This window comes from Cydia pomonella, chromosome 20, assembly GCF_033807575.1.
Source record: "Cydia pomonella isolate Wapato2018A chromosome 20, ilCydPomo1, whole genome shotgun sequence".
NCBI classification, from domain to species: domain Eukaryota; kingdom Metazoa; phylum Arthropoda; class Insecta; order Lepidoptera; family Tortricidae; genus Cydia; species Cydia pomonella.
This window is the reverse complement of record NC_084722.1, coordinates 6,662,224-6,687,923: the sequence shown is the minus strand read 5'-3', so window position 1 is coordinate 6,687,923 and position 25,700 is coordinate 6,662,224. Positions and strand designations below refer to the sequence as shown.

Below are 25,700 nucleotides of genomic sequence, written 5' to 3'. Positions count from 1 at the left end.
CCCTTATAATATATTAAGGGCTCTTAAAGAAACAGCTCTTCGTATCAGAGCCATCTATACTTATTAGGTGACACTGTTCATCACTCACCTGCATACCGATATAGTTACAGAACAATCTGAGAGATGGCGATAAAATTACTGTTGTACGTTTTAGCGTCATCTATACTAGTTAGCTGATACTAAATTCTCATGCATGTGACGTTACCGACTTGCTAGGTAAGTTCCTCACCCAGCTAAGTACCGATGTAGTTATAGAATAATCCGAGAGGTAGCGCTAAAATCAAAATTTAAAAGCTGAGAACTGTCACGTTATCATTGGACCTTCAAATGACCTTTATTCGTGTCCTCCCTATACATTTTGACAGTAGTAGCCGCGTAGCTGAACGGGAGTGTCCGTGTTTTACCGATAAATAACAAAAAACCGTAAGTTATTATAATTTCTTACATTTTAACCCCCATTTCATAGAGAGAACAATATGGATGATGTTATTATCGATTATTTATTCGTGCAATGCATTAAAAAATTATATTATTTGACCTATTTGTAACCTCTGAAGTCCGAACATTCTTACTATATCTAAATAAGTTTTTGTAAAATATGTATTTTATATTCACATTTTAGGTTTTATGTAAAATATAATTTTACCTCTATTTTGTTTTAACAAGACGTTCTCCATTTCACAATGATTAAAAGCTTTACGTTATATAATGAAATAAATAAGTATTAATGCGCAATGGAACATTAGTAGCATAACATGTTATAAATAAAATAGGATTTTAAGATGTCACTCCTTATCAAGCTTTTACAAACGATGAATAAACTTTCATGAGGTTATTGACTTTAGTCGGTGCTTTAATTTAATTCAAGAAGTAGGTACTATTTAGTAAAAGTATGCAATGCTAAATACAGCTTCATAGTTATGAATGCAGTCTTAGAATAGTTCTTCCTATCTTCATTGCATTTCTACAGCTATCTTTAGGTATACCTACCTATATGAATACAGGCATGCCTGTGACGCCTTGTTTTCAGTGACCTTTCAAGGTCACCTTTTAATAAGTTTTATCCGCCGTAATCTGGCACTTTGGGTTGAAAGTGTTGAAACATGCGTGTCTATTTTAAGTTATTATATGGAATTAATAAAGTAGTTGGTAGGTTCTATAAGAATTGGATTTTTTAATCGCTGTTTTACACTGCTGTCTAATTTTATTTTTGCACATTGCGTTTTTGTTTACTGATATTCCTACAATAAATAAATACCTAATCCTATTAGAATTACCTTTGTTTGTGATAAGATCATCTACCTGTAAAAAATATTTATTTAAGTCTTTAGTTATTATGCTGACTCAACAACGGTAAAAATATAATTGGTAAATCGGTATAACGATTTTTTTCTATCTGGGTTGGAATAGCACATCCCTAATTAAAAATGATTGAATGTCAAAATTGACAAAATTGTGACATTGATTGATTTGTTTGATTTTCGAAACTTGAATCAAAAATAAAAGACAACGAGGTCAACGAGCCTATTTATGGTGAGTAATGACTGTAATGTGTTTTTGAAAATTTACAATCATTGAAATTATGTCGGGTATATTGTTTTCCTTTAAGTAATTATTTTACTAAGTGTTAGTTGACACGATAATTTAAAATGGCACCAAAGAAAGGCAAAGGAAAGAAAGGTCCCCCTGAGTCAGGATGGATGCCTGGCTTTGGGACCAAAGGTATGGCATCAGATTTTTTAGGGGCGAATTATGGAAACCTACTTGAATATTTTAATTTGATCTCGTCGTTATGTCTAAAACTAACAAGTTGAGACATTCAGTTTTGAAATTATTGAAACTTTCTCGGCAGTGATCGTAGTTGTAAACAACGTACTTATTTTACAAATTCAATAGGAACTGTCTCCGTCATTGAGCACAATGATTGTCACAAAATATTCTGACCTAATCAATTGAAGGTTGCTTAGTCTGTTATTAGTGTTATTACTCCAATGAGGAGATATAGGTAACATCAAACAAGTAGGAATTGGTGTTTGAGATCTATTAGTTTTGTCATTTACTAATGATATTCCTGTTTAAGATTGTATTTAGTAATGAGAACAGAGCCGGTTTTAGGGTAGGGTTGCCATACGTCCCGGTACACATGTTCCCGTCTGAACCTTGGCGTCACATTAAGATAAATGTCCTGGCGTGACATGGTTCAAAATAGGACATGTGCCAGGATTTTTTAGGAATTGGTCCAAATTTGCTCATTTTATAGTCTTCTCACAGTGTACATTTAATGCAGCCACATATCTGGGATTTTCTGAATTTATCCATCTTAGAATGTTGATATTTGTACTAACTGTAAGACTTGTCGGCAGGCACAATGACCACATACTTCCAGTACCCGACCCCTGAGCTGCAGGAGGAGCTCCGCAAGATTGCCCAGGCTATTGTAGCCCCCGGCAAAGGTATCCTCGCTGCTGATGAGTCCACTGGTAAGTTATAATTACAATAATACAAACATGTTATAAATATATAATATAGTCTATAATATTGTTTGACAGGGATCATTGACCATCTTGAAAAACAAGGGCATAAATGTTATCTGGTAGACTTGAACCAAATGAACAAGAAATAACTATTATGATAAAGAAAAAAATATGTAAGAGTGTAGTAAATTAGACTGCAAATATAAAATTACTGTACCAGGAGAGTATGAGTTCATTGTCTTCAATCATTCAACACTGAGGATAGTGAGATTACTTCCTTTCCTCATAGACCGCCATCCTTTTCTTCTCTTAAGTTCATGTCCTGGTATTAATAGTGCATCTTTCATGTCCTCGCTCCTACATACCACTCCCCCAAAATATACGGTGGGTTTGCCATGAGGCTTTAGGCTATGAATTCATTATTATACTTCTCTTGTAGGCCAGATTCCTCTACCTCGCCAAGTTTGTATCCAAGCCTAGTCATGTTATGATAAGTGTAGTAGTTTGGGTGCTTCATCTAGTCCTGTGAGCTGTGAGGCCTTGGTGTATGAAATTTTTCCTTTGATTTCATTTTATTTATTTGGCTCACAAAACAAGTTACAGACACTTTCAGGAATTACATTAATAACTTGCAGTTCAGATCTGGACTAAAACTCTAAACATGTGTGTAGTACACACTGTGTACCGAAGGAGAGGAAATTTCAGTTAAAATATAACACTATAGGGATGAGATGTCAAGAACATGATATAAACAGTATTAAGATTTGAACTCTACACATACTTAATTGAGTAGGTAATAGTTAAACTAGGTCCAAAACTAAACAAATAATTTAAAATAAACTAAGAACTAAAGTAAAAAATAAGTGAGAACGCAGCTTATGAACAGAAAGTGTTATGTAGGTATTTTTAAAAGTGGGTAATCTGCATTCAGATACATCTAAGGACGGAATGTGGGTAACGGTTTCGTTGTATAAGCAACACATTTTTGTTACTGGATTGTAATATGAGGTATTGTATATTAAAATAATGTTTTTTGTTCAGGTACCATGGGCAAGCGTCTGCAGGACATCGGCGTGGAGAACACCGAGGAGAACCGCCGCAAGTACCGCCAGCTGCTATTCAGCACTGACCCCGTAAGTATAGCATCTAATATAAATATAACACAGTCAGCACCTAAAGTTGCGTATCAGACTTTGCGCCAAAAGTATCTACCATTCTCGGACAGCTTAACAAAAAGAGATATGTCTATATGTGTAGAATGCTGTTGTAGATACATACTTATAAACGGACACTGTTAAGATATATCTCTATTTGGAATGTGGCAGATGATTTGTTAGACCTGTACCCCAAAAGCATAAAATTGTTGTAGTAATTCACCGAATCGCATTTCACCTTGAATGAAAAAGATATCACTGGATTTTTTTACTTGACGCACTTTTTCCCGTAGCCTTTGACATTAGTATAATTAATTTGTAGTATTTAATTTTTCGTGTAGTATGTTACCGAAGAGGCATTTCGCCGCGATCGACGTTTGTTTGGGACTCTATTTAACTTGATACGTTAATTTGATGCTTGCACTAAAATTAAGTGTTTTTTTTAAACACGTTTTGTACTTGTAGGATTAAGCCTCAAGTGCTATCAAACTCATTAAAATTTTATCTATGTGACGTTGACGTTGCGTTGAATCACGTCGCCAATACAATATCGAGGTGAAATGCGACTAAAGTAATAAACGATTGAGTCACAACGCGATGTTTAAATGTACGGTCGAGGTGAAATGCGACTAAAACTTATAGCCACTAGAAAAAAAAAACTATTGAGACACAATGCGAAAATTAAATATGAGATCGAGGTGAAATGCGATTCGGTGAATTACTACAACAATTTTATGTTTTTGGGGTACAGGTCTCACAAATCTGGCAGATGTTTGGTACTGTTTAGTTTGTTGTTTCAATTTCCTGAAAGATGGCGTTGTTCCAGACGCAAACTATGTAACGCTAGTTTATCATAGAATCTATATAAGAAACTGTCACATACGAACTTGTTTAAATAGGTGAAATTGTTTCATACGCTTCTTTTGATTCTGACTGTAGTAACTACTAATACTACTAATATCTAATAGTACTTCACTGACCATTGGCAGTCTTTATTTAATTACAATAATGTTTACAAATAGTTAATTAACCATGTTGATTATTGTACCTTTCTAAGCGGAAAGGTACAATAATCAACATGGCATCAATTTGAGACAGTAGCTGTTGAAGTTAAATTGAACTAAACGAATGCCAATTATCTTTAAATTGTCTTATCATTACTTTCAATTCTGTAATTGATAAATTCGTGCTCAGATAGGCAGACCGACCTGCACCTCTCTAGCCATAAAAAGTAAAAACATTAATACGTTTTCTATTAGTTTCTACCTCCCTTTTATGGTTTGTGCATGCTCAAGAATATCGATTTAAACCGGAAGTATGTACATTAAAAGTAAAAAATATATGCTGTAAGTACCTATACTATATTAATATTATATTTGTAAGTATCCATTTTATTTAATTAACATCACCTTATTTGGAATACCGAATCAAGTTTTAAAACCAGAATGGGCGTGAGTCTGAGAGCCGTTATTGTTTCTTAACTTAATGCCAAGGTCGGACCAATAAAGACTTTCAACCGCTTCTGATTGCCTGGTATTGCAAAAATAAGATTGTTAAAATTGTGGTGGTAAATTGACAAGGTGACATTTTTAAATGAATCTTGTTTAAATACTATAAGTTAAATTCTTACTTGTTATTGATGTGTCGGATCCGAATGCGAATGCGCCAATCCGAATAGAATGCGTACAACTGTCATCTTCTTTTCGGTCTGCCTGCAGCCCGGCCTGCACCATCCGTGGGTCCCACTCGGTAATGATTTTGGCCCACCTTTCCTTCCTCCTTTTCTTCACGTATCCGAGAATAATTTCATTTACAACCATATATTCCCACAGGCCATCTCCGAGAACATCTCCGGCGTGATCCTGTTCCACGAGACGCTGTACCAGAAAGCCGACGACGGCACCCCTCTGGTGGGTCTTCTGGAGAAGCGCGGTATCATCCCCGGCATCAAGGTCGACAAGGGTGTCGTTCCGCTGTTCGGCTCTGAGGACGAGTGCACCACCCAGGGTGAGCTCCTCAAGTTTATTATAGCCTGGTACTTTGTGTTACAGGGCGTATTGCGAGAACCGTTTGCCGAAAGGTGGTATAGTCGGAAAAACCATTAGCTTTGCACGCCTGCATACATATTTGTATGCAGAAATGCTAAATTACCTAATAACAGTAATAATTTTGCTGGCTGTACACGAAAACCTGAGAAGTTGGATCGACGACCTGGTCAATATCGCTGTAAAATTTTGGAAGTGGTAGTTGAGATCATCTTGATAGGTACGTATGACGGTGGTATAAGGGAGAGGGAATGTATTTTCCACAATCATTTTGAACTTTAATGCAAAGTGTCAAGGTACAATTTGGCGTAATTTCTGACACATATGCACCTTGGACATATATGCAACATTTCACGCTAAATGTAACTGTGACTATTACATGAGTATGTCAATATGATTGCCTGTTATTTTCCTAGATTACCTGGTAATTTTAAAGAGATATTTAAGATGTATTAGGGACAGTTTAACCTTGAGAGGTCAATGCGACGTTGCTATTTCAGACTTGCCCTTGAAATCCCCTTTGTCTGAACACATAATCGGTGAAATAAGATTATCTGTGCAAGGGCACCTTGGCCGGGAGTTTCGAAATATTTCAATTCACTAATTGCAAAGCATGCTCGTGTGCATGATGTGATATGAATTACAAGCATCCAAAGTCTACGATGTCTACAAACCACTACGTGAACTACGGCGTGGGATCTTACGCCACGATGGTGTCATACAGAAATCATTGTAGCATTTCGTCAGATAACAACCAACACTTACTAATTACTACCGCAATTTCATAGCCATAGTGAACGGTATTAGTAATAAATTAAGATTGATTGTTGTTCAACTATTTTTAGTACTGAGTTTTGTTGTCACCTGACGTTTTGATAAATATCTCTTCAAGTGGCTTATGTCGTTTTTGAGTTATTGGAATTATTTCAATTAATCAAATTTGAAATTTAAATGACATAATGGGTCGGGAGTCGACGGCCTACCACTCCAAGGGTTAAATAAGAAGTTGGATAGCCAAGGAACTTATACAAATATAGTATTGATGTTCATACCTACATAACAAAGTTTCTATGTTTGTAAAATGGTGATGTAATTTAAGCTACTTTTTCATCATTAATTGTAATTTCTATCAGCGCTCTGTTTATAATAGATACACTATTTGTAAAAACAAGTTCAAATGCGAACATAACTAGGCGAAAAATTAAAAAGCAGTTATGTTACTAAATATAATATTTACAGTACATATGGGGCTACTTTATAGCACTAGTGCGAGAAGTAGCATATTACGTTACTGTGTCGAACATTTAAAGGGCCATATGTACTGTAAAACGTTGTACGATACATGTGCGAATAGGTAATTCGCAACTCGTGTCGATTTAAAACACTCCCTTCGGTCGTGTTTTAATTTATCGCCACTCGTTTCGAATTTCCTATTTTTCGCACTTGTATCGTAATGTACTAATTTAATATTGTCTTCACTGAATAGGTGTGTTTATTATAAGTTATAACTTAATTTCTGTGGGGGCTCGACCGCTTATCTCCGAATGATAATAGTGTCATAGTCCACTTTGATAACATGTTATGTTAATTGTTGAATTAATTAATGGTTCTTATTACCGAGGCAAAAGGAATATTGATTGTTTATTTGGCAAACATTTATTTAATGATGCTAGTAGGATCTATAAACAGTTCTTGACATTTGGATAGAAATAACTTTTATGAATAGGTGTAAAGTATTTACTTGGGTACTTTATGTATTTATAGTATAATAAACTCTAATATCAAATTTGTATTCAAGCTTTGCTGTAATTATATTTTTTTTAATACCACGACGGTGGCAAACAAGCATACGGCCCGCCTGATGGTAAGTTCCTTTTAAACGCACAGTGCGTCACCATTACTAGGTTCCAGGGTGTGAGGATGAACACCCTGCCGACGGTGGGCGGTGCGGTGATAGAAAGTAGCCGTGGGCATCATGTCAAACAATTCTTCAGAGCACAGCCCATTGTACAAGCGGTAGAACACACATAAGGAGGCAAAGTCTCTCCTTAGACTTAAGGGTTCAATACTGCTTGTGAGTTTGGGATCGTCGACGATTCGTACAGCATGTCTTTGGACCGAGTCGAAGGGCCCAAGCTGGCATCCAGGTGCTCCTGCCCAAATGTGACAGCAATACTAGACATGGGGTCTAACTTGCGATTTATAAAGGAGCAGTCTTTGCCCTGGAGTAAAGTATCGCTTTATTGAAGGCAGGTGAAGGCACTGAGAAGGCTCCTGAGTATTTGCGAATCCTATGCGAGCAGTCACGGATTACAATATAATGTAAAAAAAAGTGAATACATGATCTTTAAGGCCGCCGGTAAGAGACCGGAAATGCCGCCTCTTGATGTGCCGGTCATTTGTCTCAACGGTGCACCATTACAGAGAGTTTTTAGTTTTAAATATCTTGGGCATTATCTAACCGACGACCTTAAAGATCATTTAGATATTGAAAGAGAACGCAGGGCGCTGGCGGTGAGGAGTAATATGTTGGCCCGCAGGTTTGCTCGTTGCTCGAATCAAGTCAAAATCACGCTATTCAAAGCGTTCTGTCAGAGCTTCTATACGAGCAGCCTGTGGTTCAACTGCACTCAGAAGTCGCTCAGTGCCCTGAGAGTTCAATATAATAACGGCTTTCGGGCGTTGTTGAAGCTGCCCCGCTTCTGTAGTGCTTCAAAAATGTTTGCGGAGGCGCGCACTGACGGTTTTCACGCCATCATACGCAAAAGAACTGCCTCGCTAGTGAATAGGATGCGGAGCAGCTCTAACGGCATCCTGAAAATGTTTGTAGGAAAGCCTGATTCTCCCATGCACAAACATATTAATAAATTAATGATCATGGGTAGTTTAATTGCGTGAATTTTAATTTTGAATTTTAATTTAATGTAGTTATTTTATTGTGAATTTTAAGTTAATTTATTTATAATATTTGAATTTCAATTTAATTAATTTATTTATTTTTAAATATTAACAATATATTTTAAGTCACTATGTACCTAACCCCAATGGATCCTAGTTATCTAAATAAAGAAATTTTATTATTATTATTATTTATTATAGGGGCCGTGCGCGTTGGAAGGTCTGCCATCTTGAGGCCTGAATCGGAACAATAAATATTTACATTTACACGTCACGTGTTTTCTTGTGCATAGTAGATTCTGCCATCTTGTGGGCTACATCGGAACAATAAACATCACATTTACGCCTTGCGCCAAAAATCTGACAGCTCCTGTGCTGCCTCCTACAGTTCATGCACGCTCCCTATTGTCATATTATTAAATTTACTATGACCTGGCCCAGTCGGTAGTAAACCTGCCTATGCCAATGCTAAGCCAATGGCCCCGGGTTCACATCCTGGTAAGGGCATTTATTTGTGTGATGACCAACGAATATTTGTTACTTATTGAGCTTATGGGGCTTGGTCATTTTGTGTAATAAAAATGTAATAATGTTCTATAATATTTATTTCTTTATTTACTTTTATTTCCTTGATGAGTTATTTTTATCTCTACACACAATGCTGATTTGACCATACTTAAAAGTTTAGTATGAAGCAGTCACGCGAGCGGTTAAATGAAATAGCTCTTTGAAGTACTCCCTTTGTAATGCCGTTAAACAATACATGCAATTTAACAACTTTAGATATTAGATTATACCGTTTGATAAGCAATTCTTATCTGTATGACAGAATAATCCTCCTATATCATTCACTGTGGTTCTTATAAGAAGGCCTTAAATATTGACTGGTTACTTATGGATTACATCATCAGAAAAAACTGAAACATTACGTGATAACCAAAGATATTATATTGATTGGTAGAGAAGTAATATAAGAAAAAATCGTAATCCCAAGTTTGACAGCTAAAGCAAAAAAGCAAATGACGAGGTACGATGCGTAGGACGAAATTGTATTGAACTTAACATATTAAATATAATCAACGAACCGACAAAGTAGGGTAGAATAATTCTGTTATAGTATTCAGGGGCTCTTTAAAGATGTCGATAATATTGACTGGTTTGGTACTTATGGGTGGTAAATGATCATCTGAATGAATCACAAGGGAAAATACAAAATCCAGAGCTTAGTCACAAAATATACACTTGACTTCTACAGCGGTATTTTGGTTTCAGGTCTCGATGACTTGGCTCAGCGCTGCGCGCAATACAAGAAGGACGGCTGCCACTTCGCCAAGTGGCGTTGCGTGCTGAAGATCGGCCGTAACACGCCTTCCTACCAGGCTATCCAGGAGAACGCCACTGTATTGGCCCGCTACGCTTCCATCTGCCAGAGCCAGCGCATCGTGCCCATTGTGGAGCCCGAGGTGTTGCCCGATGGTGAGTCTAATAGTGTCTAGTACAATGGATGAGCTTCGACAAGTAGCGTTGCATGCTGAAGATCGGCTGTAACACCCTGTCCTACCAGGCCATCCAGGTGAACGCCACTGTGTTGGCCTGCTGCGCTTCCATCTGCCAGAGCCAGCGCATCGTACCCGTTGTGGAGTCTGAGATGTTGCCCAATTGTGAGTCTAGCAGTCCAAGGACGGGTGTGCTTCGCAGATTCAAGGACGTATAAACACTAAGGACTCGGTGTTTAATCTGACTTTCAATCACAATTTCATCACTTATTTTACCGACTAGACTTGTGAAGACTTTTGAAAAAAACCTATGTTAACAGGCGAGCACGATCTGGACCGCGCGCAGAAGGTGACCGAGACCGTGCTGGCCGCCGTGTACAAGGCGCTCAGTGACCACCACGTCTACCTCGAGGGGACCCTCCTCAAGCCCAACATGGTAAGCTCTTGCTATTTTATTTTTGCAGTGAATTGATTGTCAATATTCCATATTGTCAATGCTCAACGAATAAGGTCCAGTGTAAAAAGGGTCACCGATTAATTTGCGACATTACGAGTATATATGGCAGACTGAATGCCGACTGAAACGTAAACCTCTGTAAAACCTTTTTCTGAAGTGACTCAAAATCCTCAGACGGATTTTAAAGATTTTAAAGTAATTTTTGTTGAAGAAAACTAATTTCCTCGAGTCTTTTTCTCTCATAAAATGTACTCACAAGACAGTGGAAGAGGTTTACATCTAGAAATAATCTGCACAAATACAAAAGGATGTTAGAATCGTACGTAACAAGAAAAACGATCCATCACACAAAAATCTGACAATAAAATTTGAACAGTCGTATCAAAAGGACAATTTTGAGAATGAATATTTTTTGCTTAACTACGTCCAAACGTCATGTCGCTTGAAAAGAGATTGTAATATTTGATTTTCCCGTCAGGTGACCGCCGGACAGTCCTGCAAGAAGACTTACACCGCCACCGACATCGGCCGCGCCACCGTCACCGCTCTGCTCCGGACCGTGCCCGCTGCCGTTCCCGGTGAACATTTTAATAATACGTTATTTCTAGACCTTATAATCAAGCTAGCTCGCCAGCTGGGCTCTCTGAACTTGACGAAATTAAAATAATATGATTTCATCTAACAGATAACGTGACATCTGGTGGAAATCGTGAAACTAAAGGAGTCCACTGATTACCAGTTCGCCGGACGATATCGGCCTGTCCGTTATTCGCAAAAGCTGACAATCGCGAATAACTGACAGGCAAATATCGTCCGGCGAACTGGTAATCAGTGGGCCCCTTTAGGTGATTAATTACCACAAATTCTGCGATACACAAGTGTGCGATATCATACATTCTGACATGTTTTTCCTCATGTTTTGGAATGCAACTGCCTTACCGTAGAGTTAATCTTTGTATCTTCGATCCCTGTGACTCATTTTGCATTTCATAACTTAAGGCGACTATTGGCTATTCTAACTGAATTATGCCACCTGATAGGTTAATAACGAGCGCGGTGTATATTCCAGGCGTGACCTTCCTCTCCGGCGGGCAGTCCGAGGAGGAGGCGTCCGTGAACCTGAACGCCATCAACACGGTGGAGCTGAAGCGGCCCTGGGCCCTCACCTTCAGCTACGGGCGCGCGCTGCAGGCCTCCGTGCTGCGCGCCTGGGGCGGCAAGCCGGAGAACGTGCTGCCCGGCCAGCAGGAGCTGCTCAGCCGCGCCAAGGTGCGTACTACTGCAACTGCCGGCTGAAGCTCCTTACCAGGGCGCTATGTGCGAAGAGAATATCTTCATTCTTTTTAGGGTTAGAAAGAACGGAACTGCTTAGCCGTGCTGAGATGGGTTATAGGAGTAGAGGAACGGTTATATGAGCGTCATAGAGAACCTAAACGCTATCAACAATGTGGAGCTCAAGCGTCTCTGGGCCCTGACGTTCAGCTACGGACGCGCTGTAAGCTTCAGTGCTGCGGGCCTGCGGAGGCAAGCAGGAGAACGTGCTGGCTGAACCGCAGGAGCTGCTCAGCTGTGCCAAGGTGGGTGTACTGCACCAGGAGCCCAGAAAAGTGTGGTATAGGACAACATTGTTAAACTCGAGCGGCCCTGGGTCCTGACGTTCAGCAACGAGCGCGCTGCAAGTGTCAGTGCTGGGTTCCTGGGAAGGCAAGCAGGAGAACGTGTTGGTTGGTCAACAGGAACTTCAGAGTACTTCTGACCCGCGCTAAAGTGGTTAGTACTGGCAGTCAGATATTTGGCAGGGTCATCATATACGGGCGAGAGATGTAGAGTGATCAAAATCTACTTCAAGATGCATATTATACCAAATTTACCATTTCTCGATGCTTTTCAGGCAGAGTACGTAGTTATTAATGCGTAACTACTTACTAGTATTATAAAAGACCACTTGTTTGTTTATTTCCATTTTTATATGACAATGTAAACATGCGAAGCTTTATTTACTCACGCGTTTATCGTATTAGTAATATAATGGTGGTGGATATTTCTGTCAAAATAACCTAAACTGTATCTAAATAAGGTAAGTATATTTTTAAAGCCAACTGATATCTATCAACTCACAAAAGTAGCCAACATTGTGTGTTTGTCCTATCGCTATTTACTAATGTAGTTTAGTTTTTATTTCGTTCAACGCACCCTCACTTTTTGTCTTTCTTTGCAAATTTTAGTAATATATTATATATACCTATATATACCTATCCTATAGTATTAGTATACCTGTTACGGCAAGACACAAGTACGTTTATCTTGTTCATATCATTACCTAATTGTGAGAATTAAGCTAGTTTAATCTCTAAGTAATCCATTTTGTAATTAGTTCATGTTGTGATTGCTTGTGCTACTAATATAGTTCATGTCATTCACGATGACGCGTAGATTTGTCAAATCTAACCTTTAATAATATGACAATACGAGTTACGGCACGCGTCGTCGTGAATGATACCATTTATACTCTTACCCCCTTATTCATAAACGTCTACTAAAGTTGACAAGCCACTAATAATCGTTTGTCCCTTTCTGACGTAATGGTATGATGGAAAAGGACAAACGAAGGGTCGGCCTGAAAACCAGCGTTGTAGTAGGTAAGCCTGCTGCAACACATGCTGAGGTTCGCTCCTTTTTAGCATCATAATTTTAAAAGTTTTTTATATCTACATGTAAACATAAATTTGTGCCTAATTAAGTTTCATTTTAAGGCTTGTAATGTTTTGTAGTATTGCCTGTAAACATGTTTCAATGTGGTGTTAAATAAATAAATTCTATGTATATGTCTATGTCAACGATTATTAGCGGCTTGTCAACTTTAGTAGACGTTTATGAATAAGAGGGTTAACCTTTTAACATAAAATAGATTTGATTGTTTACATTATACAAAAAAAGCATTCATTACGAAAGAATTCTGGTTTGAAGTTTTGTTTATAGAAATTTCAAACCGTTAAAACGTTAACATCATGTATTTGCTATGTGCAATGTATGGATAGAGGCACTCAAGTGGCTGATATAATCAAATAACATCCTATCGAAGTGTCAAAATGATGGCGGCTCCACCGTCGTGCACATAGCCAATACTAAAGTTTTTTTTTTTTTTTGTATAATCTGCCTCCACTTACCTGTTCATTGTATGCATTGTTGTTCATAGCTTAGCCGTTTCAGTAAACAACTCTATTATTGGCACTCACTTTAATAACATCGTTATATAGCTGTCGGCGGCCGATCGTAAAATCAGGCAAATCTTTGACTTGTTCCCTGAGTCGACGGGACTATTTCTGGGCAGTTTGCCCTTCGGGCATCTGAAGCGACGATCAAAATATTAGACAGGAACATTACGATCTGCCTGATCTTACGATCGGCCGCCGACATTGCGTCGAATATAAGTTGCCAAGATAGTTCACTCTAGTAGATTATCATTTGTTTAGTACTAATTCATACTAATTAACTTGTTTGTTTTTTATTCTTTTGCACGTTGCTCCCTGACGCCGCTACGCACCGACGCCGCTCAACACCAATCATCTTCACTTTTCCTTCCTTGAAATGGAACGCATAATTCTAAATTTAAACTCGATACTCGTTTTTATTCGAATTCTAAATTTAAACTGGGAATGTCATTCTACTGCCAATTTTTTTAATAGGCTAACGGATTGGCTGCTACTGGCAAATATGTGGCCGGATCTATTCCGTCTTTGGCCGGAAGCAAGTCTAACTTTGTCAAGGCACATGCCTATTAAGTTTTTTTTTTTAATATCGCAATTTTATGTCCTTCAATTATGAAGTATACTGCGCACAAATCGAATCATGAATTGGTTATCTAGTCTGTATTAATGTTATCATGTAAGGAAAAGTAAATATGAAATGACATTCCATTTTTAAAAAGATATATTTGAATGAATGCTAAAGAGACTGAAATTATATGTAAGTAACTTGAACATTTCATTAAAAATAATTATTTTCTTATCTCTCCTGTATTTATACATTTAAGAATCATGTAAGATGCACCATAATACTGCCTCTAATATTGCTTGCATTTTGTTTTGTTAATATTTTAATAATAAAGTTATTTACAGTGTATGTTTTGATATCCTTTATTTTTAATTAATATTAATATAATACGGTATTGGCGGGATCTTGTTCAGCACTCCCTGTGCTGTGATTGGAAAGCGAGAGGGGTGTCCTTTGCCCAGCAGTGGGACACACAAATAGGCTAATAAAAAAAAAGTAATAAGATCCTTTTTGTAACCACTTCATTAAACCCTTTTCCAGGCATAGTACGATTTATCGACCACATACGCGCCAATAGAATTTCAACTTTAGCATTCCGATTTAAAGTTCAGATTAGATTGCACTTTCGGAAAATGAGACTTGCCTTCAAATTAATCATCAAAGCTGGATTAATTGGAATATATATTTTTTTTTTTTGGAAATCCTTGTAGATTAGTGCGGCCTGGAAAAGGGTTAAATATCATCCGGCGCAGAGGTAGTTAAGGTAGGCGACGTGTTCGATTCGAAATGACCAGCGGTGGCAGCATGGTTGCATCTTTATCGCCTGTCACTTTCGCACTTACATACTTGTTAGAACGTGACAGGCATGGTGACAGTTGATAAAAATGCAATCGTGCTACAACCCCTACATAAATTTTTACTGTCCCTAAAAATAAAATTGTGTACTTATAGATAATTACACAGTCGGATTTTGAAATAACAAAGTATGGAAATGTCATCATTAATGTCAGATTTCTTAACCCCTCACTATGTTCTATTCTAAACGGTGCAAAGTTTAAACTAGTGTGGTATCCACCTGTACAATTTCTTTGACTCATGTGCATAGCGTCTCAATCTCTCATGAATCAAAATGTGAGACGCAAACACACATTGATCCAATATATTGGACATGGAATACCAACCTTAAAAGGACTACTCTTCGCCTGTTTAGGTACTTCTGCTGCCGATTGTAATTGTTACATCAACTAAAACAAACAAATTCAAAAAGGGCATTCATAGAAAAGAATAGTACTATAAAATGGAAAATAAATTAGTATTAGTAGTAGCACATAGTTAACTGCACATTACTTGCTATCCATCGACTCTCGCACAAAAAAAACAAGCTGATCAGCCTTTCTATGTATCAAAGTAGATCAAAATTCCCGCCTTTTTGTCATTATTCGAATGCATGTTCCAATCCCATATCGTGCAGACAATACATTAAAATCAAAGGAACAACACTAATTATCGTTCATTCACCTCGCATATGGAATAAATTATCATGCAAAACCAGTTTGACCAACATTACGAAACCGAATTAATGATACTGAATTACCACCGCAATTCAAATACACCGAAAACGTCTTAAATAATGTTATCGCACTGTTCCATTTGTTTCTTTAAATGCTATTAATAAATGTAGTCGTAGTGTTTGTCTACGAAAATATTATTTTTATCAATTGATGATAATATAGAACAACAAGTGCTGTTATATGAATATCTCAAACAGTTTGTATAAGGAGCGTTGTTATTGTTCTTAATGGAAACTTGTTTCAACTTTTTTTTTTCAAGGGTATATTTTAATAATTACACTATTTTTTTAATGACAATAAATGGATCACTGTATATTCTTATAAAATGTCTAAAATGATCCATTGCTGCTGGCAAAGTTTTTCAGCAACAGTAGAATATGTAAAAAAAATCTAATCCCGTCTGTTGGGATGATAAATAGTAGTGTAAGAAAAATTAACTATAGTGCCAATTACATCCACACTTTATCAGACCTGATATCAGATCCGATTTCGGGTCCGAGAAATTATAAAAATATTTTTCCGTTTCACCAAATCGCATACAATAAACATCGTTTACAATACTTGAAATGTAAAAAAATGGTTCATATGCAAAAATATCAAGCATTTTTGGCAATTAGAGACAAAGTATTTTTTTACATTATAAATATTGTTCACGATGTGCTGATATACCGTGAAACGAAAACGATTATCAGGCCCGAAATTGGGAAGTGTGGATGTGACATTTTCCAAACTATATTAACGAATCTTTTTTTCTTTTCAGGCCAACGGACAGGCGTCTCAAGGCAAATACGTGGCTGGATCAGTTACAGGTGCGAGCGGCGATGCCGGACTTTTCGTCGCCAACCACGCCTATTAAAAAAAACTTAAAAATATACCAATTACAACCGGCCTATAAAATACCGGTTTCAAATAGATTCAACGATAGCTGAATCCTTATTCCAATTGCCATAGAGCGCATGACATTTTACTTTTACCGCCATTTTGAAAATGGCCGGCTTGGCGCGAAAAGTCATTTTAAGCGTAAACTTAGTTAAGGTTACTCGAATAATTTAACCTGCTTCATAATGAGATGTTGTCCTGTCGAGAATAAGCTGTAGATCACTTGTATTATCAATTTGAGATTAGTGTGTAGATTCACCGTATTATTGGAATTGCTTCATTATGTAGTTAAGTAAAATGTCTCACGTTGTTATGGGTATAAAATTTTAGAAAAATTGATGTTGAGATTATATAGAAAATTTGGTATAACCATCGATTTATTTATATACAGTGATATCATTATAAATGTTACAGTTGGTATTTATTTATGGATTTATACGTATTTTAATTTTGATAATATCAATTTTAGTTTGTAACGTATTTTGATAATTTAAGAGTAATATATTCTTGATCAATTGTGTAGTGTTTTACTTATTAAGTGTTAGTAGTTCACCCTGAACAAAGACACACACTTGATGCCTCTTAACTCCTTAACCTAACTTGATCCTCCTCATACTCTAAATCAAAAATTACATTTACACGAACTATGAGGCAGGACTTTCAAAAATATTGGTTACCCACGTAAGACTCAAATGCTCATTACAATGTACATATTCGTTCCAATTTGACTTCATAGCTTTTTTAAACACACAAAATTCATCCCAATTTATTTATGCAACGAGGTTCAAATTAAAAATAGATAAATTTTGTACGGCGGGCCTTAAAGGAAAGAAAGGTTAGGTTAAAGAATACACAAAATATCGTCTATCAACTATGGAACTTCGCTCTGTCTTGAATGATCTTAATCTAAATAAAACACCGTACAATCAGAAGCAGATCTCTTCTACGTTTACACATTTTTATATCATCGTTGCGTTTGCCAAAGCTGATGTGCTCGATGTGATTTTTGACAAATAGTTACCTACCTAGCAACAAAAGATAAGGTAGGTACAGTCGCCATCAGATATATTGGAGCGGCCAAGGTGCTCACAAATATTTGAACACGGCTCTACTGTCAAGCCGTTTGAGTGCATGTTCAGATATTTTTGAGCACCTTAGCCGCTCCGATATATTTGATGGCGACTGTACGTATATACATATTGTGGTATACAATGATAGGGGAGCAATTTATGCTAAGTTTGGAGTGACTCGAGCATCGTAGAGACCTATTGGAATCGTAAGATCTGATAATAGGAAGATTAAAAGGTTATTTTCTTTTCCAGTAGTTAGGGAAGCGTCTACAGATTTAAAAAATTGCGGGGTATTAGTGGGCAGTTAAAAGAATCGTCGAAAGGTAGATTGTGGATTTGTCAAGTTAATGCTTATTTATTCTATTACAAAATCTGACAATTATTTTTACGCATTTCCTTAATCTGACAAGATCGATACCCGATTTTCACATTGTAACCATAAGATTAAGAAATTTATGGCATTAACTAGGAACAAATGACCAAATCCACAATCTATTTAACGTTTTATCCCCCCCACCAACCAACGGACTAACATATTTAGTCAGCTAAAAGTTGTTATGGTAGACTCCACGCGTAGCAAAATATCACTCTTAGGTATCTGACATGCTCGAGCAACTACAAAAATCCGCTCTTGGGCTCCTCTACACAAGAAATCATTTGGATCTTTCAAAGATACATGTTACAACATAGATAAAAAAATCGTTACATGAATATAAGTAGATACATATCGTCAGCAAGGACAAAACCGGGAACGCACTGGTATATTGTGTACCAAGTACTGGTGGTACTTTAACCCCGTGAGCAAAATACTGAAATTGACAAAGTGACAAAGATCATTATCCTTTAAAGGTGACCCAGAACAATACCCTTCCAAGATGTCCCGAACAAAAGTACCGATCGCGTGAAATTTAGCGAAATTAATAAGGTTTCCACAAAACTTGTATGAGGAAATACATGAATAACTTATAACAAGTTTATGATAACAGTATACATAGGTAACGGATATATACAGTGGTGTTACTATAGCTAGCTTAAATCTAAAATAACCCCTTGAGGCATTGTATCAAGAATGCTGGCGGCATGTCCTCGTTGTATTGCAATGATACGTTTGGAGAGGAAGCCGCCAGCTCTTCGGTCACTTACGTTAACCAGACGGTTCGCGATTTCTGTAAAAATGGGGAAATTATGTGGAAAATTTAATCCTATTTACTAGTATTTCCGAAGGAACTCAGTAAAAAAGGCTTCTCTTAAATGGTGTGGCAGTAGAAGTAATTATATAATTTACATTAACAAAAAAAGTCGCTTGTTTATCTTATATAATCACAGGGGACTGTTCCAGGCAATTATAAATCTCATTAAAATAATCTCATGGTTCACTTGTCATGATGATCAAACTTAATGTGAACTCAAGACTTTAATGAACCCTCTTTAAAGTACAACATTATTAGACAGAGGTCAGAAAGCAGGTCGATGCCCATTTATTATTATTATGTAATTATAGGCGAGCAGCTATTTAACCCTAATTTCAGGCCAATCACACCTGATTTCTTGACTTGTTGGCGATGGCGTTTTAGGGGGCTTCGAAAAACGAAGAGCTTAGTTCGTTAAGAGGATAGTGAACGACCGCTTTTCCATACAATCGTAATCCCCAGTTTCCTCTGACATTATGGAAAATATTTTCAAATATTTTGATGTACCTATATTAACATAGATCTGAATCACTCAAACCTCATACCTCAATTTGCTACAATTATGTAGATGGTATGCTGCCGTGCCCAAAATGTAATCGAATAATTAGCAAGAATATAAGGTATCTAAAGACCAGGTATCCAGAGAGTGAAACAACTACTAGAAATAATGCTAATACAAAATGCCTACTCCAGAGCACAGTATCTGTGGCCGAAATCGGTCAGGAGTATCATCATCATCAAATCTCTACTTCTCTGACATGTCAGAGTGTGAAATTCTGGCAACCGAAACTTCGAGACAGACGATCTGAGTCACATCCTGTATGATAGGGTGTTTGATTGACAAGTCAAATTAGCATCTTTTTTCGAACTGCCAATGCCAATACGATCAGCCACTATATGGAACTTATATGAAACACAACGAAGTTAACTACAACAAGTTACCTAATCTTTATAATTAAAAAATTGAAATGAAACCAGGAAAGAAATAAAGCTCTAGAATATTGTTATTGTTGGAAATCTAGAGCTTCATTTCTTTCATGGTGCGAAATCATTTATTTTTTCTACTCGTCGACTGTTATGGTTGAATTAAGATTTCGTATAGGTAGGTACCAAACTATGGGTTGAGCTGGAGCGAGGCCAGAAGGCGAGCTGAAGATAGGAAGGCGTGGCGCGAGCTTGTGAAGGCCCTTTGCATGTCTGGGGTGCTTTAGGACAACAACATACCACTCTATAATTGCTTACTTTTCATGTATGGCTCCTAACTCAACTACATATATGATTCATTTCAATACGCTGTAGTCAACTATAAAAAAAAATTGTTACCAATCACGTGCCGCCTCTAAAAGAAGAGAAAGAGAGAAGAGAAGATACTAAACAGGGGCGGGTGGGCGTTGGACTTGGCGCGTTTATGTCTTTTGTACTACATTTTTGTCTACTGAGATACTAACCAATTTTCATTAATTATTTAGGTTTTACAGTAAAAAAAGTATTACTTTAGATGATTCGTAGAAAAAGTATTGTATACAATAGTGATATAATCAAGCTTTTCAATCTCGTACCTTACTTAGGCAACTCAGCAAGCTTCGTTACCTAAACACGGTACTATACTGAAAAGCTCTCTATTATATCACGATTGTATAAAATACTATTTCATCACACTTGCTCAAAAAAGATCTTATTTCATGCAGGTGTACTGCAGGACAAATGTCAGGAGTTATGGATTGTGAAACACTAATTCATACAAACCAATTAGCGTGAATGAGTTTTACTTTTAAAATACTTACTGACGTTTATAATTTAATATTTTTATGTTTTATTATTAGATTAATTGAATATTTTTACACAATTTTCAACCGTGGCTGAATGCCGAACAGGTCTGTGCCTTCGATGCTTAACAGGTCAAGAAATGAGAATGTCGCGGACGAATGTTTGATATGTCACTGTCTAATAATTCCGCTAAAAATTTAGTTTTTTCTTCGCAAGTGTGATGAAAAACATGGTGTGTAACTCCGGGGGTCAGAATATTGCAAACTCGTGTCTTTATTTTCCTCGTTACCGTAATTTCACTTACTCCCCTCGTTGCACAATGTCTCATGCCTCGTTGCTATATTATATTCCTACACTATACCTACAGTCAACATCCCTATTTCCCGGTAGCTACTTAATAACCCGGCGTCGCCTCGCGAGAAACTTTTAATTGAGTGCGAGTTTGTTGCCCACTTGATCGGTCAACTTTATCAATTTAGCGAAATATCGAGCGCTTTCTCGTGTGCCCGTTTCCTAGGAAAAAGGATGCTATACATAGGTCACTAGATAAGTTTTGCAATAGACAAAATATAAGACAAAGACCACCTATCACATAAATACTTACTTTTTAAAATTATATTTTCATAGACAATGTTTGGCGGGAAAACATTTACTTTCTTTTTTAAATTTACTTATTTAAAAATAGATTTAAACTTTAAAACTGTCGGCGTGGGCTAAAGACAATTTACGAATATTTTATGCGACATTTTCGTTTAATACAAAGTTATGAGTTTTCTGAATGCAATATAAATCGTGTCAATAGCCGGGTCCACACAGAGCGAGCGGTATAGGATAGGGGCGAGGCAATTTCCTCACACACAAACCGACCAGTGTAGACGTGCCTCGGCCGAGGCGGCACGCTGGCCGGTTTGTGCGTGAGGAAATTGCCTCGTACGTGCTCGCTCGCTCGCTTTGTGTGGACCCGCCTAATCACGACGAAGCGCGCCTTTAAATTTGACAAATCTGCGCGTCTTTGTGGATGACACGAACATATGTCTCTAGGTCTCTACTATTTATATATACCGCAATATATTTTTACCCCAGAGAGTTAACTAACTCCCTGGGGTAAAAATTTAGAGTTAGTTTGTCACTAAGATATTGGCCATAAACTGAAATAGGTGTCATATGGTGACTTACACGATATATACTAGTCTGTTATGAATAGAATCAGGCGTTACTTTGCGGAAATCCATACTAATTAAAACCTAAATAAGAATACTTCCGTATTTTTACACGCAATTATGTTCCCACTCTTCCTTGTTGAAGGTCGCTAGACGTTCAGTCCGAACGCTCACCACAAAATAATTTTAAGTTGGTAGGTTCTTTGCTTATATACGTATCCGTCATTGAAGTCATTGTTTTTGCTTGAGGTCAGTCACTCTCACAGAAAACGTGTTACTTTCTCAATAGAGAAATATAAATAAGTACTCGTAAATACGCAGATTCTTGGTCCATTACGCATTGAAATTGTTTAATAAAAGCCCTTTTGATGTAACAAATGGGGACTTGTATGGGATCAGAAAGTAAGGTGACCTTTTGATTTTATGACGCCTTTGTATTTACGCTAAAGTACCAGATAAAATAATTTACAGTACATATGCTGCTATTTTACCGAACTGGTGCGATAATTAGCACATTACGTAACTATGTTGAAAATTTAAAGGGCCATATGTACTGTAAAATGTTGTACGATACATCTGCGAAGAGCAATACACAACTCGTGTCTATTTAAAACACCCCCCTTCGCACGTGTTTTAATTTATCCCCACTAGTTGCGAATTTCCTATTTTTCGGACTTGTATCGTAATGTACTATAAAACGACACGTTAAAATAAGTCACGAAGTGGAGGCCTATTTCTACGAGTATAGTAATTGCTTGTTATCAATTTACATACATATAATCACGCCTATTCCCCGAAGAGGTAGGCAGAGACCACGGATTTCCACTTACTAAGATCCTGACATAACTCTTTCGCTTCCTTCACTTTCATAACTCTACTCGATGGCCCATAATACTGGCCCACTAAGATGGGCCAGCGTGTAGAGAGGGTAGTGGTGTCGGATGGCTTATGGCGTGGCCCATTCCATAGTGCGTGCTCGCTGGTTCAGCGCTGAGCCATCTTGTAGATGCATGGCCATCTCGCTGCCGCGGCTGCAGGAGCCATCATACACGCTCGCCGGTATAGGGTGCTCTTGACCTGGCTTTTCCTCAGGATCTCCCCGATTTGATCAATGTTATCAAGTTATTATGGATAATAATTTCTTCAACCAGAAATAGATGACATAGATAGAGTATACCCTGCCTCCTCCACTAGGCCATCGGCGATATCAACTGGGGACGCTTTTGGACAGATCATATTCAAATCCACTTTAAATGATATCGTCATAACAAAGTATTAATTTCAACATTGAACTTGACAAGAGTAGATAGTAATTTATGTAATAGAAATAGTTAGCTAGCATTGTAATAATAACTCTACAAAGTAGGTATTTATTGTTATTGTATGACAGTAGATAGAAACGTCTATATGGAGGCGGCCGATCGTACGATCAGGCAGATCGTGATATTCCTAGGTATATTGTGAAACGTGAAAATCTTTGTCTCGTGCCTTCAGTCAACGATACCCCGGCTCCTATTCCTGGACAGTCTTCCCTTCAGATATCGGAAGCAACCTAACGAACAATGTGACTATCGTCAAACCATTACACAGGTACATTACGATCTGCCTAATCTTACGATCGGCCGCTGACATATATGTTTACGTTTAAAAATGAAATACATTTAATTTTTTTTATCTAAGTACTTATATTTCACCATTTGTATAGAAATATTATTGAAGAGAGTGGGGTAATTGGGAACTTGGGTAATTTGAAACGGTAAAAGATACATGTGTGCAATGAGGAAATGAAAATTAAGGGAAAACAATAACTTTATTTCCAGTATATTCGAACTTTTATTATTATCCTTCTGCATTATTTAACATTAACTTGAATACAAAATTAAGAGTAAATTTAGTAATAAATAACCAGTGTAACATTGTGTTCCCAATCCCCCCCCACTTTCCCGTAAATGAAATTGTATCGTATTTGTTTTGTTTAGGTGGTAAAAAGAAAAAGTAGAAGGGCAAATTGTGAAAAGGACGTCGGGACTGCAAGTATTTGTCAAGTCAAATCAAACCTAATGTTTAAGGTCTCCTTTTTCTTTTTTCTTATAAGTTTTACACCTAGGCATAGAGAAATTAGAAGTAAGCATTGAGTGCTCACTCCGTACGTAGAGAAATTAGAAGTAAGCATTGAGTACTCTGCTACTTGACAATAGATGTTGCGACGACCGAAAAGTCTAATGCTCAATAATTTCCAGTTAATATTATAACCGAATTAACCGGAACTCTATTTTCAACTCATTCTGCTTGTAATATTAGTTGTAAGTAAATTGTTTAGAAATACAATTTGCGTCCGTCGCGACACTTGAGACATCTACTGTCAAGTAGCAGTACAGATAATTCCGCTACTCGATGCTAGATGTCGACTACGAAAATAATAAGCGTTTTGGTACCAAAACTTATGTATGGAGTGAGCATTCTATGCTTACTTCTTATTTCTCTATAACCTGGGTGAATTAACTTTCTTTGTTGTTAATCTGTCCAGTCAGCCAGGCGACAATAGTAGCATAGTTAGTCAGAGGAAAAGTTCCACTAATATACTAAGTGAATGACCCAATATGGAAAAAGTTAATAATTGTCATAAAAAATGTATGTTTGGTTATTTTAAAAACCATAACAGCAGGGTAATGAGAGTGACCCAGGCGTCCGTAATCATGGCAAAAAGTGACAAAAAAAAGTTGATCCACCCACCTATTGTATTGTATTGTAATACGGACGATTTTCCGCAACTCGACGAGTGGCGCCTATTTTGCGTGGTATTATCCATATCCACCCACCTTTATAATATATCTAGAAACGGTGAAACGCAAAAATATTTTTTTAATAAGTAAGTATCCAGAGTAAGAGGAGAAAAGGATAAAATGTCAAAAAATGGTACTAAAATGCCCCCTCGCCTAGTCCCAAATCCTATAACGCTATTTCAAACAATTATACAGTGCCCTATTGCGGTAACTAGCACTATACGTGCGTATTTCGTAAATTATCGCCATATGTACTGTAAAACGTTGTACAATACACGTGCGAAAAGATAATTCCCAACTCATTCGTTGCGAATTTCCTACTTTTCGCACTTGTATCGTAATGTACTATTTGTCTATTTAACGCTATTCTAAATACTTAATGACAATAGAAAGAAGACAAAGAAGTAAAATAATAATATAATGATCTTTTGTTTCAGGATAACCTGGAATCATGTAACTTATATACTGCGCTTTTAGTGTTATGTTCAACTAATTGTTTATGGGAAAATATATACTCGACATTATCAAGACATTTTATTTTTTGCAAAGGTAAATGACGTTTAATAGATAGGATATATGGAAGCAGATAAGATGCTTAAAACATATGAAGCTTTATTCTCAAGGCGCTAGAGTTCAGATATTTCTGAGAACCTCGGCCGCTCCGATGGCGATAGTACTGACGATTGGTGATCCTTATGTGATTGTAATAAGGTTTATAAATGCTCACTCTGTCATGTGGCCGGTGGTGAACTAGCTCAGTAATATAGTGGGTGATAAAAGCACGGTATTTACAGTTCCCGGACATATATGGTCGCTTCGGTATTGTTGTCTTAGGCAACGTTTCCATTGCGCTATTTTGGCCGGTTAGTTGACTTTACCGGATTCAAGAATGCCTTGTCTATTTATAAGTCCGGTTTCGGACAGTTATTTGTCCATCGAAATAAAAACGGCCACGAAAACTCTGCAAACTCTGGTTATTTTG

At 37.2% G+C, this 25,700-nt stretch overlaps 1 protein-coding gene across 5 annotated transcripts; it reads left to right on the top strand.

Annotated features, from left to right (window-relative positions):
* The first annotated feature begins 272 nt into the window (after nucleotides 1–272).
* LOC133529267 (fructose-bisphosphate aldolase) lies at nucleotides 273–25,242 on the top strand. Of its 5 annotated transcripts, XR_009801114.1 has the most exons (11): nucleotides 1,561–1,722; nucleotides 2,364–2,480; nucleotides 3,516–3,607; nucleotides 5,461–5,635; nucleotides 9,844–10,047; nucleotides 10,388–10,503; nucleotides 11,003–11,102; nucleotides 11,594–11,793; nucleotides 16,630–16,678; nucleotides 23,915–24,004; nucleotides 25,156–25,242. XR_009801114.1 is itself a non-coding variant. In XM_061866961.1 (10 exons), the coding sequence occupies exons 1-10, from the start codon at nucleotides 1,650–1,652 to the stop codon at nucleotides 25,158–25,160; spliced, it is 1,131 nt and encodes a 376-aa protein (XP_061722945.1). In that variant the 5' UTR covers nucleotides 1,561–1,649; the 3' UTR covers nucleotides 25,161–25,242. The 5 variants fall into 5 exon arrangements, 4 of the variants coding, with proteins under 4 accessions (XP_061722946.1, XP_061722944.1, XP_061722945.1 ...); XM_061866961.1 differs by lacking the exon at nucleotides 23,915–24,004; XM_061866962.1 differs by lacking the exons at nucleotides 1,561–1,722; nucleotides 23,915–24,004; nucleotides 25,156–25,242 and adding an exon at nucleotides 273–423 and having other exon boundaries at nucleotides 16,630–17,264.
* Nucleotides 25,243–25,700: the final 458 nt, after the last annotated feature.